This window comes from Miniopterus natalensis, chromosome 11 (genome assembly GCF_054644295.1).
Source record: "Miniopterus natalensis isolate mMinNat1 chromosome 11, mMinNat1.hap1, whole genome shotgun sequence".
Lineage (NCBI taxonomy): Eukaryota > Metazoa > Chordata > Mammalia > Chiroptera > Miniopteridae > Miniopterus > Miniopterus natalensis.
Genome location: NC_142091.1, coordinates 23,592,565 through 23,609,280, shown reverse-complemented (window position 1 = coordinate 23,609,280; position 16,716 = coordinate 23,592,565). Strand labels below are relative to the sequence as shown.

General features: G+C 41.6%; 1 protein-coding gene across 1 annotated transcript in view; it reads right to left on the bottom strand.

The window, feature by feature from the left end:
• The window catches only part of MAML2 (mastermind like transcriptional coactivator 2), a 326,677-nt gene that overhangs the window by 94,289 nt on the left and 215,672 nt on the right, over positions 1–16,716 (bottom strand). Inside the window, exon 2 of the mRNA XM_016206765.2 lies at positions 9,600–11,117. Coding sequence (XP_016062251.2) covers positions 9,600–11,117 — 1,518 coding nt within the window. The remainder of the gene's footprint in view (positions 1–9,599; positions 11,118–16,716) is intronic.

The following is a 16,716-nucleotide window of genomic DNA, read 5'->3' as shown; positions in this document are numbered from 1 at the left end:
AGGTGGGCCTGCAGCTCATTAGCCTCATGGATTTCCCCAACACGGACCTTTTGCCAGGAAAAGTCTCTTCACCCTTGTGGCCAATAACAACTCTAGTGGCTAAATGTCCTAGGCACCCCCTTTCAAGGCCCGCCATAGAACAGGTCTCAAGGAGGTCAGAAAAGAGAGGCAAGTTCAAAATTGGTCTGTAGGGAAAGGGTAAAAGAGGAGAGGGTACAGCCAAGGGTGGGAGGAATGGGACAAAGACCTAAAGACAGAGTAGAAATGTGAGCCGAAGACCAGAATGTGGGGCCCACACCCTCAGGTGCTCACTCACCCACACCGACCTGTGGACTACTGAGAAGCAGGGCCTTAAAAAGGCTCCCTGTTTATGAAGTTCATGTTTCCTAAAGGTGGAGCTGAATTTAAGCTCCTGTGAAAAACAAACTGTGGAAAATGCCAGTGAATCAGAGTGGAGGGCATTAGCAGTCCAAAGAAAGGGAAACAGGTCAGCCACCCCCACTCTTTCATCCTCGGGGACCTTGAAACTTGATTTTGCAGGATGCACAGGAAAGGAGTCATTGGCTTCCCTCTATTATGCTCTACTCAATTTATTGCTTGGAGAATAGGATGCCACTTTATTGTTCAGATCCACTGCATAAAATGCAAATATTCAGCCAGAGTTCTCTAATTAGTATCCAGAGAGCTGCCTAGGCAGTGTGTGTGTGTGTGTGTGTGTGTGTGTGTGTAAGGTTGGTCTTCCCTGCTTAAAACACAATGTAGAAGAATAGATGATTCACTCACATTACATCCCTCTGATTCTCGCAGTCTAAACATTTGCGCAGTCTTTTGTTTCAAACCTAGAACTCCTCATAGTAAACACCTTCTGAATCTTAAGTCTCTGTGCCTGACTATAATTATCACTAATGTGAGAATTTACTGATTACAGTAGTGCACTGCCTAAGTGGGTTTTTGCTTCCTTTAGATTTCACAAAAAGAATCCCCCCACTACTAAACTGATAACAACTGACATATGATTAGAAAAGGCAAAACTAATTAAAACGGGTGCAAAGGGGATTGTTTGAGTCACCTACATTAATGCACATTACAGTTAAATATCTGTCAGATTTTCCATTAACCCTCTTGCATTTCCATCTCCAGGATCAAATCTATTTCTTAACCTCATACCCCCCTTTTTTCCCCTTGGTTGGAAACTTGGTATTCAACAGGCTAAATTACCCACTAATGCTTTAAATGCAGAGCTCTTAGTGATGGATGCAACACATGGACAAAGACCTTGGAATGAGAATAACAGAAGCCATTCCCTTAATTGTGGATTTAAACCCTAACATGTTCTTCTTGTTATTGTGTTTATCTCTTTATTGAGGGATAAAGGAGTTGCTTTACACCAATTCACCCAATTGTGCTCTCAGCTATTACAAACTACATGACAAAATAGAAATGAAAGTGGAATATCCAGCAAATAGAGTTATATCCTGTAAAAGGCTAAAATAACATGTTCAAAGTTGAACTTGTAGACTTAGGGGAGAGGCCCATGTAATTTGGGCTCAGTTACTATACTGAGTGGATTGTTAAGGGTAAGAACAATGCAGTACATGTACCCAATGGGAATCCAATAAATATTAGTGGCAGATGTCTTCTTCAGACCAAAAGCTCATTGAAAGGAGGAACCATGCCTTCCTGATCTTTTAGATGAGTGCAAAGAGGGTTCTTTGGATTACTTAATCTTTTAATCTCCAATTTCTGGCACACTGTAGGTGCTCAATAAATTTTCATCACATGAATGAATACAAGAATTATGGTTTTACCCTATTGTGAAACTCTAACAGTGATCCTAAACAGGTTCTTAAATCTTGATGGATCATGTTAAAGAAAAAGAGAGTGAATAAATTTGCTTTATCATTCAAAAAAATCTAACAAAACCCTTGGATTTTTTTGCTTTAAGAACTAAATCACATACCACTCCCTTGGGTTTTTCCATTTTTATCTAGGATCAGAGGTACCAAAAAGCCCAGCAGCAAATCAGCCTAGCAACAGAAGCAAGAATAAGCCTGCAATAAAAACATACACACGAACCAATGGAACAGAATTGAGAGCCCAGAAATAAACCCACATGTACATGCGCAAATAATTTTTGACAAAGAAAGCAAAAACATACAATGGAGAATAGAAAGCCTCTTCAATAAACAGTGCTAGGAAAATTGGAAAGCCACAAACAAAAGAATGAAATTAGACTGCTATTTGTCACCATATATAAGAATTAACTCAAAGTGAATGAAAGACCTAAATATAAGACCTGAAATAATAAATTACACAGAAGAAAATATAGGTACCACGCTTAAGGACCTTGATCTAAAAGGGAGGGTTTTATGAATTTGACCTCAAAGGCAAGGGAGGCAAAAGCAAAATTAAATGAATGGGATTATATCAAACTAAAAAGCTTCTGCACAGCAAAAGGAACCATCCACAAAACTAAAAGGCAACCAACTGAATACAAGGTATTTGAAAACAACATGTACAATAGGGGTTAATATAAAAAAATATAAAAAACTCATACAATTCAACAACAACAAACAATCCAATTAAAAAACGGGAAGAGGACCTGAAGAGACATTTCTCTCAAGAAGACATACAAATGGGCAACAGATATATGAAAAGATGCTAATTCACAAGCTATTAGGGAAATGCAAATCGAAACTGCAATGAGATACCACTCACACCTGTTAAAGTGGCTGTTGTCAACAAGAGAAGTAATCAGTGTCCGAGAGGTTGGAGAGAAAAGAGTCCTCGCTCACTGCTGGTGGGAATGTAGACTGGTACAGCCACTACGGAAAACAGCACGGAGGCTCCTCAAAAAATTAAGAATAGAGTTATCTTATGACCCAGCAACGCCTCTTTTGTGTATCTAGCCCCAAAATTTGAAAACATTTATTCATAAAGATATAGGCACCCCTATGTTCATTGCAGCATTATTCACAGTGGCCAAGACATGGCAACAACTGAAGTGTCCTTCAGTAGATGTCTGGATAAAGAAGGTGAGGTACTTACATACAAGGGAATACTACTCGGCCATAAGAAAAGGTGAAATACTGCCATTTGTGACAACACGGATGGATCTTGAGGATATCATGTTAAGCAAGATAAGTCTGACAAAAAAAAGTCAAGAACCATATGATTTCACTCATATGTGGGACATAACTGAAAACAACAAATGAGCAAACAAGTCAAAAAACAAAAACAACAACTCATAGACACAGACAATAGTATGGTAATTTCCAGAGGGAGGCAGGGTGGGGAGGGAGGTAATACAAGGTGAAAGGGGTCAAATAAATGGTGACAGAAGACTTGACTTTGGGTGGTGAACACACAATGCAATATACAGATGATGTATTTTAGAACTGTATACTTGAAACCTATGTAATTTTATTAACCAGTGTTACCCCAATAAATTTAATAATAAATAAGCCTGCAATATAATGAAAATGGCTCAACTTGAGAATACTCTGATTATTTAAAATTTTTTATTTTTTCCCCTTACTATATCACACCTTCATCTTTGTTCTCAGTTGTAGTATCAGTATCCAGAACTATGCCTGGCATATAGCAGACACCCAATAAATAATTTTTTAATGAACAAAATAAATTGCTAGAATTAAGAATGGAGCAGTACTCAATTTAGTACTGCTTGGGCAGTTTAGTTTGTGGTTCCTGGTTGGGAAGACCAGGAAACATAAAGATCTGTGGATTCAAATAAGGCAACTTAAGCCAATGTTTGAAGATCTCCTCTGTCTCACCCTGTGCATCAGAATTGGCTTAAATTTTCCCTGAGGTAGAAATAAACTGGGAATGTAGACAGCAGTGAATTTTCAAACAGATATCACAGAAAAGGCCATGTTAGCACAACCCAAAACACCTCTATTTCCTAACTTAGGCAGCATAGGAGTTATTAGCATTGGGCTTAAAATCAGACCGGTTACTCACTGTAACGCAGAACAAGTTATTTAACTTCTCTGATCCTCAATGTCCTCACCTGTTAAAAAATGTTGAGCCCAGCCGAGTGTGGCTCAGTGGTTGAGCATTGACGTAGGATCCAGAAGATTGTGGTTGGATTCCAGGTCAGAGCTCAACCCGCAATGGGGGGGGTGCAGGAAGCAGCCGATCAATGACTCTCTCATCATTGGTGTTTCCATCTCTCTCTCTCTCCCCCTTCCTCTCTCTGAAATCAATAAAGTAATACTTAAAAAAAAGGTTGATAATATCTATCATTTTGGGTTATTTGTATACAGCACAGAATTGTTATTAATGTTAAAAGAAACATTAACTAATTAACTAACACAAACTAACAAAACACATGAAAAATCCCTTCTGCTAATTTTTCCAATCAAGATCCTTCAATACAAATTATATTACTATGTGTCTGGAAAGTCACTCTGGATCCTGGCCTTAGCACTAGTTTCGTGGAGTATTAGAAACAAATTTTTGTTTCCTTTGTAAATTTAAGAGGTAAACGATCAAATATCAAATATAAAAGGAAGACGCAAGCATAAGCTCCTGGCCTGCCATAGGCAACTGTCAGTGTGTCTGTACCAGCCCTTTTTCCTTTTGCCAGCATCGCCCAGCCAAAGTGAGTCATAACAGAAATCACCAAACGGTCAAAGGTCACTTACAATGATCACCTAGCATCTCTTGAGTCTCTATCCTAACTTTCCTCTCAGTTTCATGTCAGCAGACTTCACCCTTGACTATAGGTTAGTTACTGTCTTTTGGCTTCACTCCTGAGTTCGGAGTATAGTGACGGATTGTGTTTCCCAGCATTTTAGGACTTTAGCTTGGTTTTGTCTTTGGCCTTTCATGCTTCTGACTTCCTCTAACCTGATTTTAGTCTCTAAACCCAAACCCTGACATTAGCCTAACTGGTTGACATTTTAGCCAACATCTAGCCGGAAAAGGGTAGTTTAGATAATATATTGTTGTACAACACTGATTCATAATTATTTTCCCGTTAAGAAAGGTATGCCCGGCTGATTCAAAGTTGTGCTTCTTCTTTAGCACTCTGACTGGGCAATTATAAGGATTTAGAAGTATCATCAGTATATGAGAACTACAGTGATTCCTCCACCTTCACCCAGGCCAATTGGGAAACAGTTTTCTGAGTGTTAATCTTTAAGATCAGATACACAAAATTTCCTATAAAAAGAGGGGAGGGGGACATTAGGAGACTTGCCTGATTTAAGTCAGGGTTGATATGTAGAGTAGTAAAGAATAAACTTGGCTAGGCAGAGAGGGCGGGGTGAGGTTCTTGATGTATGATTGAGGAGCTTGGCTTTAAACTAAGGAGGAAATGTACAAATTTATGTTTCGGTCATAACAAACCATCCATTCACTGGCTGCCTGCCCTCTCAGAATTTTTAGAGATGGGAGAATTCTAAACCAAATATAGAATCCACTTGAGTTTCACGGATCTAATGTTAGGGAAAAAAAATCACACTTTTAAGTGTCTAATTAAAAAGCTCTGGAAAAAGATCACTTTTTGATTCAAGAGGTTAGTGCTTTTGGAATGAACTCGTATGTTCTGGTCAACCAGTAACTCTTTCACACCTTAAACAAGTCATGAAGATAAATCAGAACAGCATGCATTACATCCCTTTCTTGCCCTCTCCCATAACCTTCAAATCAGAAAGGGAAGAAAATTATAGCCGGGAGCTTTTTCAATTTGAAAAGCCCCAAACATTAGCAGACAGAGTCGCTGAAGACATTCTGTGAAACACCAAACGCCATTTGTTCTCCCAGTCTCTGGAGAAGGGGCTCCTTAAAACCACCCCAGGCATGGAACAAGAAAGATGTTTACAACAATTTGATTATGCTGCATCCATCTCTTGAGTTCTGAAAGTTAAGGAGAAGGCCATCTTTGCACACTCTACTGGGTAAATTACAAGCAACCAATGAACAAATTCAGTGTACCATTCTGTAGCAGAAAGCCAAGATTTCTAGCAATTCCAAGGCTAAAGGGCTCCAATTAGCAAATCCCATAGTAAACCTTCCTCTGTTTGAAACAAAATAAGTATGACAAGCAGAAAAAAATTCATGATTAGTGTTTTCATTTAGGATGTTTTAGTTGATAAACTTAAGAGTTGCTTAATTATCAATCCCTCCCCTCCTATGACTTTGGTCATGAGTGACAGAAATTTAGCTAACCTCAAATGAGACTACCCATCTGTACTGTTTACTATGGATGGGAGTTAAAACTACTCTCTTTGAGTTGAGAATACTTGGCAATATACTGGATGAGACAATCAAAATTAGAAAAACCTTTGAAATATGTACATCCAAATGAAAGTTGCTTCTCAAAATTATCATCTTGGGAAGCAACTCATTTAATTTCTTTATTGCCTTCAGAGAAAGTTCATAAACCAGGCTTGAAATGCAGTCCTATTACATCAGTTGTTCCTTGTTTTTGACCCAAAGCAGCATTACCCAGCTTGACTGTTCTCAAAAATCTCCCTGCCAGGATGAATATCGTTGCATTGGTAATAATCCACTCAATGTACTAAAAGCTTTGAAGAAAATCCCCAGAGAAAAACCTCCATAACTGTACTGAACAATAGCACCATTATTAGAAGGGGCCCAACTCCACAAAGGTGAAAGCTTTCAAGAGGGCAACACTTATTTGACCACAGAGCTCTGGTACACTCGCTTACAACTCAGACTCAAGACTTCAGAGTTATAGCTTATAGAGTCGTTAAGCTGGAAGGGACCATGTGGTTCAATCTACAAAACTGAAATAAAACTTTAAATGGGTACCATTCACCTGTCTATTTAGAAGAGGCCTTTCGCTTGAAATGCCACTACCATTTCTAATACTTTTTAAGGGCCTCCTTGAAAAGGTGAAAATTATCTTGGCATTATATGTGTCATATGCACTAGGAAGAATAAAAAATTATCTAAGGCATTGGAAAATGTTTGTTGATTTCTCCATTAGTAGCCATTGGTATGCTCGGGACCTAGAAGCTCAGTGGGGACTAAGAGGCCAGCAGTATGGAGTACAGTTGTTGATATGAGCAGTAGAGCTGGAAATAGAACAGATGTTGGAGGTGGGAGAAAGGCTCCCAAAGAAGGTTCATGAGGCACCAAAAAGATATACTTCCTGCTGTAAATTGTTTATTTCGGTTAGCTACATAATGTTGACTCTCTGGAAGGTCAACAGTTATACAGATAATTTTTGATTCTTTTAACAACTTTGAAGGTTAGAGACTTAAGACTTCATCCTAAAGGAACTTAATATACTATGTGTATTATGCAAATATGGCCTAATATTAAAAGAAATACTCCTTTTGAGAATCCCACAATGATCTATAGGTGGTCATTCATTTCCCAACAAATCCTACCTGTGAGCTACATAGCCTTGCAGCTGAATACACAGCCTTCAAGGTAGACCATCAGAAACCTGGCTCAGCTACTTTTTATCTGTGTGGATTTGGGAAAGTTAGTTAACCTCTCTGTGCCTCAATTGCTTTACCTGTAAGATGAGAATAATGGTATTTCCCTCATATGGGTGAAATGAGATACCACAGGTAAGAGATCAGAAGTCATGCCAGTTATAGAGCAAACACTCAAGAAGTGCTAACTCTCATTAATATCTTATTATTTATTATTTCCATTTTTATGGTCTGAAGTCTGGGCCCAGGGAGGGTAAATCACTCCCCACTCACTATATTGTAGACAGTAAAAAAATTAGTGATAGTTCTCTTTTATTCCTCCAATAATATTTATGTTAGAATTTGAGACTTACTCCAATGCCTTTCCTACATAATACTAATACTTGTTAAAAATATTTTCATATCATATATGGCTCCTTCCATGATAATCACAATAATAGCCACTTTATTCTAGACTCTAAACTGAGAATTATATCATTTCATTCTTAAAAAATCCTAGGATATATCATTATCAGTTTTAAAGGTTAGGAAACTGAGGCTTAGAAGACTTACTTGAGGTCACATACCTAGTGAATGTCAGTAAGAAATTGAACCCAAATTCATCCAAATCAAAATCGCTACACGTAACTTAGAAAGTAGTTCCACAATACTGTTTGTTTTTAAACGATCCCCAAACTACCCATGTTAAAAATGGAACCTTGTAAAATATACCCATGACTCTACTCCAAGTCTATTCTTCATAATCTACAATTAAAAAACCAAAACACGTTTTAAACAAGTAATTGCTGAAAGCTACTTGGTACCAGCTCTGGAATCCTAGTTGAGTCTCCTTTTCTTGCATCTAGGGCAAAGGTTAGCTTGGACACAGTCTGTGGTGTTTGTGGCATTCTTTTCTGGGCCATGACCATGAAAACTACTCTAGGAATGGGACTGAAATTAGGCTCTGTGCCATCATACTGTCCCGACACACTGTTTTGACATGTAATGTGCTGTCTTTGTGCTCGGACACTAATGTAGGCCTGTCAAATTACATGCCCAGAGTAACATTCAGCCTCCCTCCCTCCCTCCCTCCCTCCCTCCCTCCCTCCCTCCTCCTCCTTCCTTCCTTCCCTCCCTCCCTCCCTCCCTCCCTCCCTCCCTCCCTCCCTCCCTCCTTCCTTCCTTCCTTCCTTCCTTCCTTCCTTCCTTCCTTCCTTCCTTCCTTCCTTCCTTCCTTCCTCCCTCCCTCCCTCCCTCCCTCCCTCCTTCCCTCCCTCCCTCCTCTTTTTTTCCAGGAAGTTTCCTTTTTCAAGTTCTCTAAGAACTACAGCTTCCTCACCAGTATGTGCTCCAGAGGCACAGAACTATTTCTTCATGCCATTCAAATATACATGTTTGGGGCAGGATAAAACCCCTGTTTTATGTTAACCACAGGATATAAGGTAACCACAGATTTTTGTTGTTGTTTACATTCATGATGACTTCATCCATTAACACTTAACTTTAACTTGGACATTACTGTCGCCAGAAGCCTTCCTCGGTTTCCATTTGCTGGGTAAGATACCCAACCTCTGTGCTCTCACCATTACCCTTTGCCACTCATAAAATGGGAGTTTTTAAAGCTTGTCTCCCTGTCTAGGCTGTATTTGCAAATAAGGATCATATCTCATTTAAGGTTGATACTACCCACCAACATGGAGTCACAGCAGGATCTATTATGATGGGTTGGACATTTTAAATGGTTGATATGGGTAGAAACTGGTTATTAAATACTCCCAATATCACATGTGGCCTTATATCAATACTCAGCATAATCACAACATCCGGCATATGGTAGGTGCTCCGGTAGTGCTTATTGGCTTAATGACAGATTTATTGACTGAATAAATAAACATTGTGCATATCAGAATCTGATTGACAACGGGACCTGTCACTAAAGGCATGAATTATAATGAAACATTCTTAATATGCAAGATCCTTTGATCCCTACAGATCCCAATGATGCTAATGCCTGCAAAGAAATACTAGCTCATGCCTCCATGAGGCCTTCCTATGAATCCGTCTCCGAGCCACTACTGTCTTTGCGGTCTTGATCCTGTCCCAACACAAACATGGTAACCGAAGCATAATGACCAAGACGGATGGTCTCTGGGTACTCAGAGTTCGGAGCAGTAGATCCCTTACCTGTCTGTGTTGTTGGGAGACTTGGTACCCCAGTCCTGTGGCAGGCTGATTCTGCATTTTCTGAAGCAGGATCTTCTGCTGAAGCGGCAAGGGTGACCTCAGCAAAGGCTGGCTTGGAAGAGGCTGGGTGGGCTGGGCTGGGGGCTGCTGTGCCTGCTGCTGCTGCTGCTGCTGTTGCTGCTGCTGCTGTTGCTGCTGTTGCTGCTGTCGTTGCTGCTGCTGCTGCTGCTGCTGAGCTGACATCGAGCTCTGCTGTTGCTGCTGCTGTTGGGTGTAGTGTAGGAGAGAAGGTTTGTTCTGAGAAGGCAAAACAGAAGGCATCTGTTGGTTTGCTTGATCTGAGTTAAAATGGAACAAAGGCTTGGTGTTGCTGAGACGGGGCTCCATGGCCGTGTGTGAGCTGTTAATAAAACTTCGACTGAGGTCCTGAGGCTTTTGCTGCATGAGCACATCCAGGTGCCCTCCCTGGGCCGAGGGGCTGGCCTTGTACATGTAGTTAGCCATGACTTTTGACTGGCTGCTGCTGCCGGCTACCCCAGGCATGGGGGAGCCCTGTGGGCTGAATGGTTGCTGACCGAAAGAAGGGCTGGGGATTTTCTCCTGCCCAAATGGACCTGGAGACGGCCCAGCAGAAGAGGGCAAGGCTGACCAGTTGGTAGGCTGGTGCTGCTGCTGGTGCTGCTGCATCCGGGCGTGCTGTTGACGGTTGGCAGCTATCTGTTTGAGCTGTTGGGCATGGGATACTTCCTGCCAGCTCGGCAGGGCCCGGCTTGCTCCTGAGGCTGTCTGGGGCTGAGCCTGGCTCTGAGGAACTGAAGGGATTGGGGATGAAGTGGACAGGGCCGAACTGGCCATGGAGAATGCAGGGCCAGCTGATGGGGGCCTCAACTGAGGAGAGCCCGATGGGCCCTGGGTCAGACCAGGCGAGTATTCACTTTTGATCACTGTCTTCTCCATAGGCAAGGAGGGCCTGGGAGTGCTCCTCTGGTTTTGCTGACCTAAGTCAATGTTAAATGGATCATCCTGCTTTATGGTGGCGTTGATCATGTTCTCCAGCTCAAGGTCACTCATAGGAGGCACAGAAATGTTGGTCAGTTCATTGAACAGTTCCTGCAGTTCAGGATCCATCAGTTGCTCTCCAGGGTCATCTCCATACCTATTAGAAAAAATATTCTCTTGGGCCATTTGGCCATCCATGTGCTTACTGCAAGACAGAGTCTCTCCTGGTTCCTTCTTCACTTCCTTCAAACCCATGTTAAATATGCCATTCCCAGGAGAATGTGCATGGGGAGGCAGGTTGTTAGTCTTTCTCAGAGGTGCTTGGCTCATGGGCAAGGTCCCAGACATAATCTGGCTTTGTCCATTGTTTACTTGGAGGCCCCCTTGTCCCGCAGAGAGGTTCTCCCCAACACGGATTCTTTTGATATCAAGGAATGAGTTGTCTACAAAGCCATTGGGCCTCTTGCTGTTGGCAGGAGACAGGTTAACGATCTGTTTTCTTTTCAAGGAACCCTGGAGCTGAAAGACAAGAGGCGAAGTAAAAAAAATGAGACATGAATCCAGATGTGCTTCTAATCAGAAGTGATATAATATTTAAATGTTTCTTTCATTTATACATAGGATGAATTAAAAAAGAAGCACCAATGAAGTAGAGTCTGGAATATAATGAAACTCACAGTGGCACAAACAAAACACAATAAAATGTTTCTGGAGGGGCAGATCAATTAGTGGTTAGAGATTGCTGTGGTTCCCATGATTGTGACATAGGCCAATGGATGAAGAATCCTGCATATGTCATCAGGGGCTATTGATAATATCTACAGTTAATCACCAAAGTGTTGTTGTGTTTTGTCTCAGGTCAAAATATTCCACGTGCATGCACACAGCCCCACACACCAGTAGACGATGGTGAACACAACTCTGACCAAGATGGAAAACACTGAAGAGTTTAAACTGGGATACAATTTCCAGTTTTTGTTTTGTTTTGTTTTTTTCACAGATTCAACCCTTTCATTACTATTATCCTCTAAGTAAGCAATTAGAATTATTGTTGTGCCCAGGGAGATATGCTATCTGGTGTTCATCTACTTTTCCTCCTATAATTCTGTGGCTTTGCATTCGGGCCCAGGCAACAACACTGTGTGGCTGCACAGAAACCATGATTTTATCATTCATCAAATGGGGCACTCTCGGCACAGACTTTCCTAGGGATTCATTTCTTCTGTTGCCTGTCTCTGAGTCTTATGACCAAAACCAAGGTGTAGAGAGGCAATACCATACGGTGGTTAAGAACACAGGCTGTGGGAGTCGGCTGGGCTGAGTTAAATTCCAATTCTGTCACTGAGTGCTAACTGACCACAACACTTGACTTATCTGTGTCTCCAGTTTCCTTATCCAGAAAATGGGGACAATAGCACTTAACTCACAGAAAGAAATGAGATAATGCATGTAAAAGTGTAGCACAGTGCTTGCTATAGTAAGAACTCAGTAAACTATAGTTCATATGAAAACCATGGCTTACTATATTCTCAAAGGAGAGGGCTTCTCTAAATAGCAACAAGAACAACAAAACGTTAAAGAACTTCATTCACTAATTCAGTGATTCGATTGTATGACATGAGCTTCAGAATTTTTAGAGAAAGGTTTGTCACACCAATCATACAGTCACACCAATAAATGAGAAAGAAACATAAAGCGTTCATCACTGATCTTGAGATCCTTGTTGCTTTGCCTCTGGAGTGAGAGACGACATCTATCAACCTGTTTTCCAGCTGACCTGCTTAAATTATTTAATGTTTGCCCAGGATAACTGTAAAATACCTGAAGCAAAAGGATACTTCCCAGATTGAAAGTCTTATCATTTCTCTTTTACTCCCTTCTCATTTACGCTCTTAAAGATTTCTAGGTAACCTAATTAGGAAAGTGTAACTGAGGGTTTATTATATGCCATATATTTTCAGTATGGTTACTTTATTTTCCTTAGTCTTTACAACCATTAGATGTGTATTATTTTATAGATAAGGAAACCAAGGCTCACAGAGGCTAAGTAACTTGCCCAGTGTGTCACACAGCTAGGAAGTGTTAAACCTGGGCTTTAACTTAAGGTCTGCGTAGTTCGAAAGCCTGTGTCATTTCCACTATATTATGCTGGAATTGGCTTGTTTAGGGTTAGGGTTTGCCCAACAAGAGGGGGCAGAGGGAAGCGAGCAGAGATATCCTGGATCTCTGGTAAAATGACGAGGAATCTGGGAATGGACAGGATCCAACACAGAGCCAAATGCGAGAACGATGTTTATTGTCATCAGTGCCGTTTTCAATAATCCTTTATCTGTGGCTTTGCCCATTCCCAGGTGGTATATAGTTGTGGTGGATGTGCCATGTTAGTTTAACCAGTTTTTGCCTTTTACCATTGCTAACTGGTAATCAGAGCAAGGAACCTGACCCAAGCTGAGCCAATCAGTTCCTTCCATGGTAATTCTGGAATTAGAAAAAGGGAAACTAGGCTCTCTTTGGGTGGCTACACAGTGATCTACAAAACCTGCAAGCTGTATGTCAACCTGAGCCATAGAGAGAGTAAGTCTGTAGAAAGAGAAGAATGGAGCATAGAGGAGAGATACAAGGTTTGAGAGCATTTGAGAGCCTGATTCAACCCTAGATCAGCTCTGCAACTCTCTTGGTCGTACTTGATATACTTTGTAATCTTTATAATAAATTCCCCTTTTTGCTTAAGCTTATATGAGTTGGGCTTCTATTATTTTCAACCAAAACTCTCAATGAAGTCCCATGTGACTTCACATTCAGTAATGAGCAATTTGCAGCAAAGGGTAGGTATAATTCGTACCTGGGTGTGAAGCTCCCCCCTCCCTTCTCAGCTGTCTCTGCGTGCTCCCAGACTCCTAGACTTGTCCACTCCCTGATGCAGGCAAGATCATCACAGGACACTGTCACCACATTCAGTAGAGACTTCAAGTTGCCACTGTCTTGGGGGTCAGAAAGAGCACAGACTAAAGAGTTTGGCCATGTTACCTCAAGAGTAGCTGCACTGATTTATTTCAGTATAAGTTATATTTTGAAGGTTCCTTCACAACCAATAAAGAACAAACAAAGGAATACATTCTTTTTTTCCTGGTTTAGGTTATCACCTTTGATTTATTTTCCTCTGCTTTGGAAAAAACCTGTTCTGCCAGATTCTCCCATTGCTGTGGCCGCTCCCTGGGCAGTGGCGAGGATACTCCGGGAAGTAGCACTTTCTCTAAGCCACCAGGATCGTAGAGGCAGTGAGAGAATTAGTACTGGTTGTAGCAGTATTGATGCTAATAATAATAACAAAATCGTTTATTGAGGGCTGTGTGCTAGGCATTGCGCAAAGCTCTCTGTAGGAGTAACCTCCTTGGACTCTCATGACTCAGAATCCTCATAGCAACTCTATGAGACTGATACGACAGTCATTTGTTGCTTAGCGATGGGGATACATTCTGAGAAACGCGTTGTTAGAGGATTTCATCATTGTGCAAACATCGTAGTGTACTTACCCAGACCTACACGGTATAGCCTACTACACACATAGGCGACATGGCCTAGCCTATTGCATCCCTTTACAGCATGCTACTGTACTGAATAGAAGACTGCAACGCAGTTATAAGGATTTGTGTATCTAAACAGAAAAGGTACAATAAAAACATGTTATAAAAGATAAAGTTATGAAGAGGGGGCAGGGGGACTGTGGAGGGAGGCACTGTTGGAGGGAGGGAGAGTATATGTCAGAAGGAAGGAGGAAGGAAGAGAAGGGAAGAAGTGGAGGGAAAGGGAGAACAGAGATCAAAAGAGACCCAGAGAGGCTGATGTTGCTCAGTGGTTAGAGCACTGCATCCCGAAGGGTCGCAGGTTCGCTCCCTGCCCCGTCAGGACATGAGCAGGAGACAAGCAGTTGATATGTCTCTCTAATATCGATGTTTCTCTCTCTCCCTCTCCCTCCCTCCCTTCTACTCTCTGAAAAGCAATGGAAAAAATATCTTCAGGTAAGGATTAGCAAAATAAAACAAGCAAACAAACAAACAAACAAAAAGCTTGAGATGAGAGATAATAAAAGGGAGAGGGAAGGAGAGAGATTCAAAGATGGAGGCAGGAGGGAGGGAGAGAGAAAGAAACTGGCCTGGGATATCAGAGAGCAGGCTCCTAGGCTCCTCGCGCTCCCTCACCAGCTCCAGCCCGGGCAGTGGGCAGGTGCATGGCAGGTATTTTACTTCTATGGGCCATAGTTCCCTTCTTTATAAGAACACTTTCCCACCTGAACCCAGAAAATAACAGGCACTGAGGCAGTGCCACCAAGTCTAGCTGAATGGATGACTTAAGATGGGGAACAGAAGTCCTCCTTAGTAATGTTGTGGAAAACAAGTCATGAATAAAAGACATTCCATTAGGACTCCATTGGGTATGCTACTTTATCAAGAGAATTGTGGAGACAGTCTGTATCCTGTCTTACAGAGGCTTCTAATCAAAGTCATGTCACCAAGGCCCACTGAATGCACAGATGCTGCAAGTACCAGCTACTGGAACAATGCAATGTAAATGATTCTCTATTTCTTTGTAAACTAAAAATTCATCATCAGATACATAGTTTTTTTTTTGGGGGGGGGGGGTTCCATTCCAGGTTTTAATCAGAGTTCACATTTTTTCTTTCTTTTTTTTTTAAATTGTTGACACTATTATATATGTCATCTCCCCTTTGCCCGCCTCCACCTAGCTCCCGACCCCCCTTCCCTCTGGCCATCACCACACTGTTGTCTGTGTCCATGTCAGATACATGGCTTTGAATTATGGTATAGAGTCACTTAGAGTTCTGTGACAAAAAGCAACTATTCTAGCAGGGGTAAAGGAGAAACACAGTTAATCATTAATACCTTAGTGAGAAATAGTTTATGAGAAAATTCAATGTCACCTTACCAGGCCAAGAATAGTCCTAAGGAAATAAAACTCAATCAAGGGAACAATGGGGAATGAAGACATGGGTTTGAATTGAGAAGGATGAGGGCAGGGCTAGGGATGTTGGGAACTGACCAATGCAGACCTTCTGCGTGGCTGAGAAAGATGGAACGGAGGAATGAAGAAATATAAGGACTGTGTATATCCTGAGGTTCAGAGGACTCAACAACTTTCAAAATGCACTTAATAGCACTGAAAAGAAAGAGGGAAGAGCCTGGCTGACCTCTGTCACCCAGGGCTCACTTATCCATCAGCCATGGTCAACACAGTGCCCAGGGCCCACAGGAGTCTTAGGGGACCCCAAAAAGACTTTAATTTATTTTAAAACAGAAGAAAAAACCTTTTAGATTGAAGAAATGCTTTGATATATAATAGTAATGCATTTATCTTTATGCCAACACAGTCAGAAAACATTATTTTAAAATTTTGTAAGGAAGAAGGGGCCCTTTAAAGCAAGAATGCCTAATGCTCACAAAGGGCTCTCATTTAATAACTAGTATGCACTGAATGCTTATTTTAAGACAGGTGCTCTTAAAATAAAGACTTGTGTAGAGTCTCATTTAATCTTCTCACAGCTCTCTCAACATGTATTCTGATCCTCATTTTATAAGTGAAAAAATTGCAGCTCCTGACATAAAGAATACATGGCGAAAGGTATGGAGGCAGGATGCCAACCCTGGTCTGCCTGGTGCCAAAGTCCGTGTTCCTAATCACTAACCACACCGCCCGCTTTCCTTTCTGCCTTTAACTTGCCACACGTCAACACTATCTGGTCACACTGGACACAGCCAAGACAAAGGACAGTAGAATGAAGATGTATCGCATGTTCAGGGCAGAGGGGAGGGCATTCGGGACTCATAGGGACAGATGGCAGGGAGAGAATGGTGACATCATTGGTTGGAGGTTGACGGTGAACGCTCAGGACATCACCCTCGAGGCTCCAATATAAGAAAGGGAAGAGACAAAGGGTCATGTGATAAGTCAAAAAGATTTACTGAGCACCCAAAGAGAGAGCTCTGAGCCATACCCTCTCAAATCATCCCTGGCAGGAGAGCAAACACGCAGAGGATTAAGCGAGTGGCAGGAGGTAAAGGCCTCAAGTGAACACAACACTTCGACGTTTCCACTTTTCCAT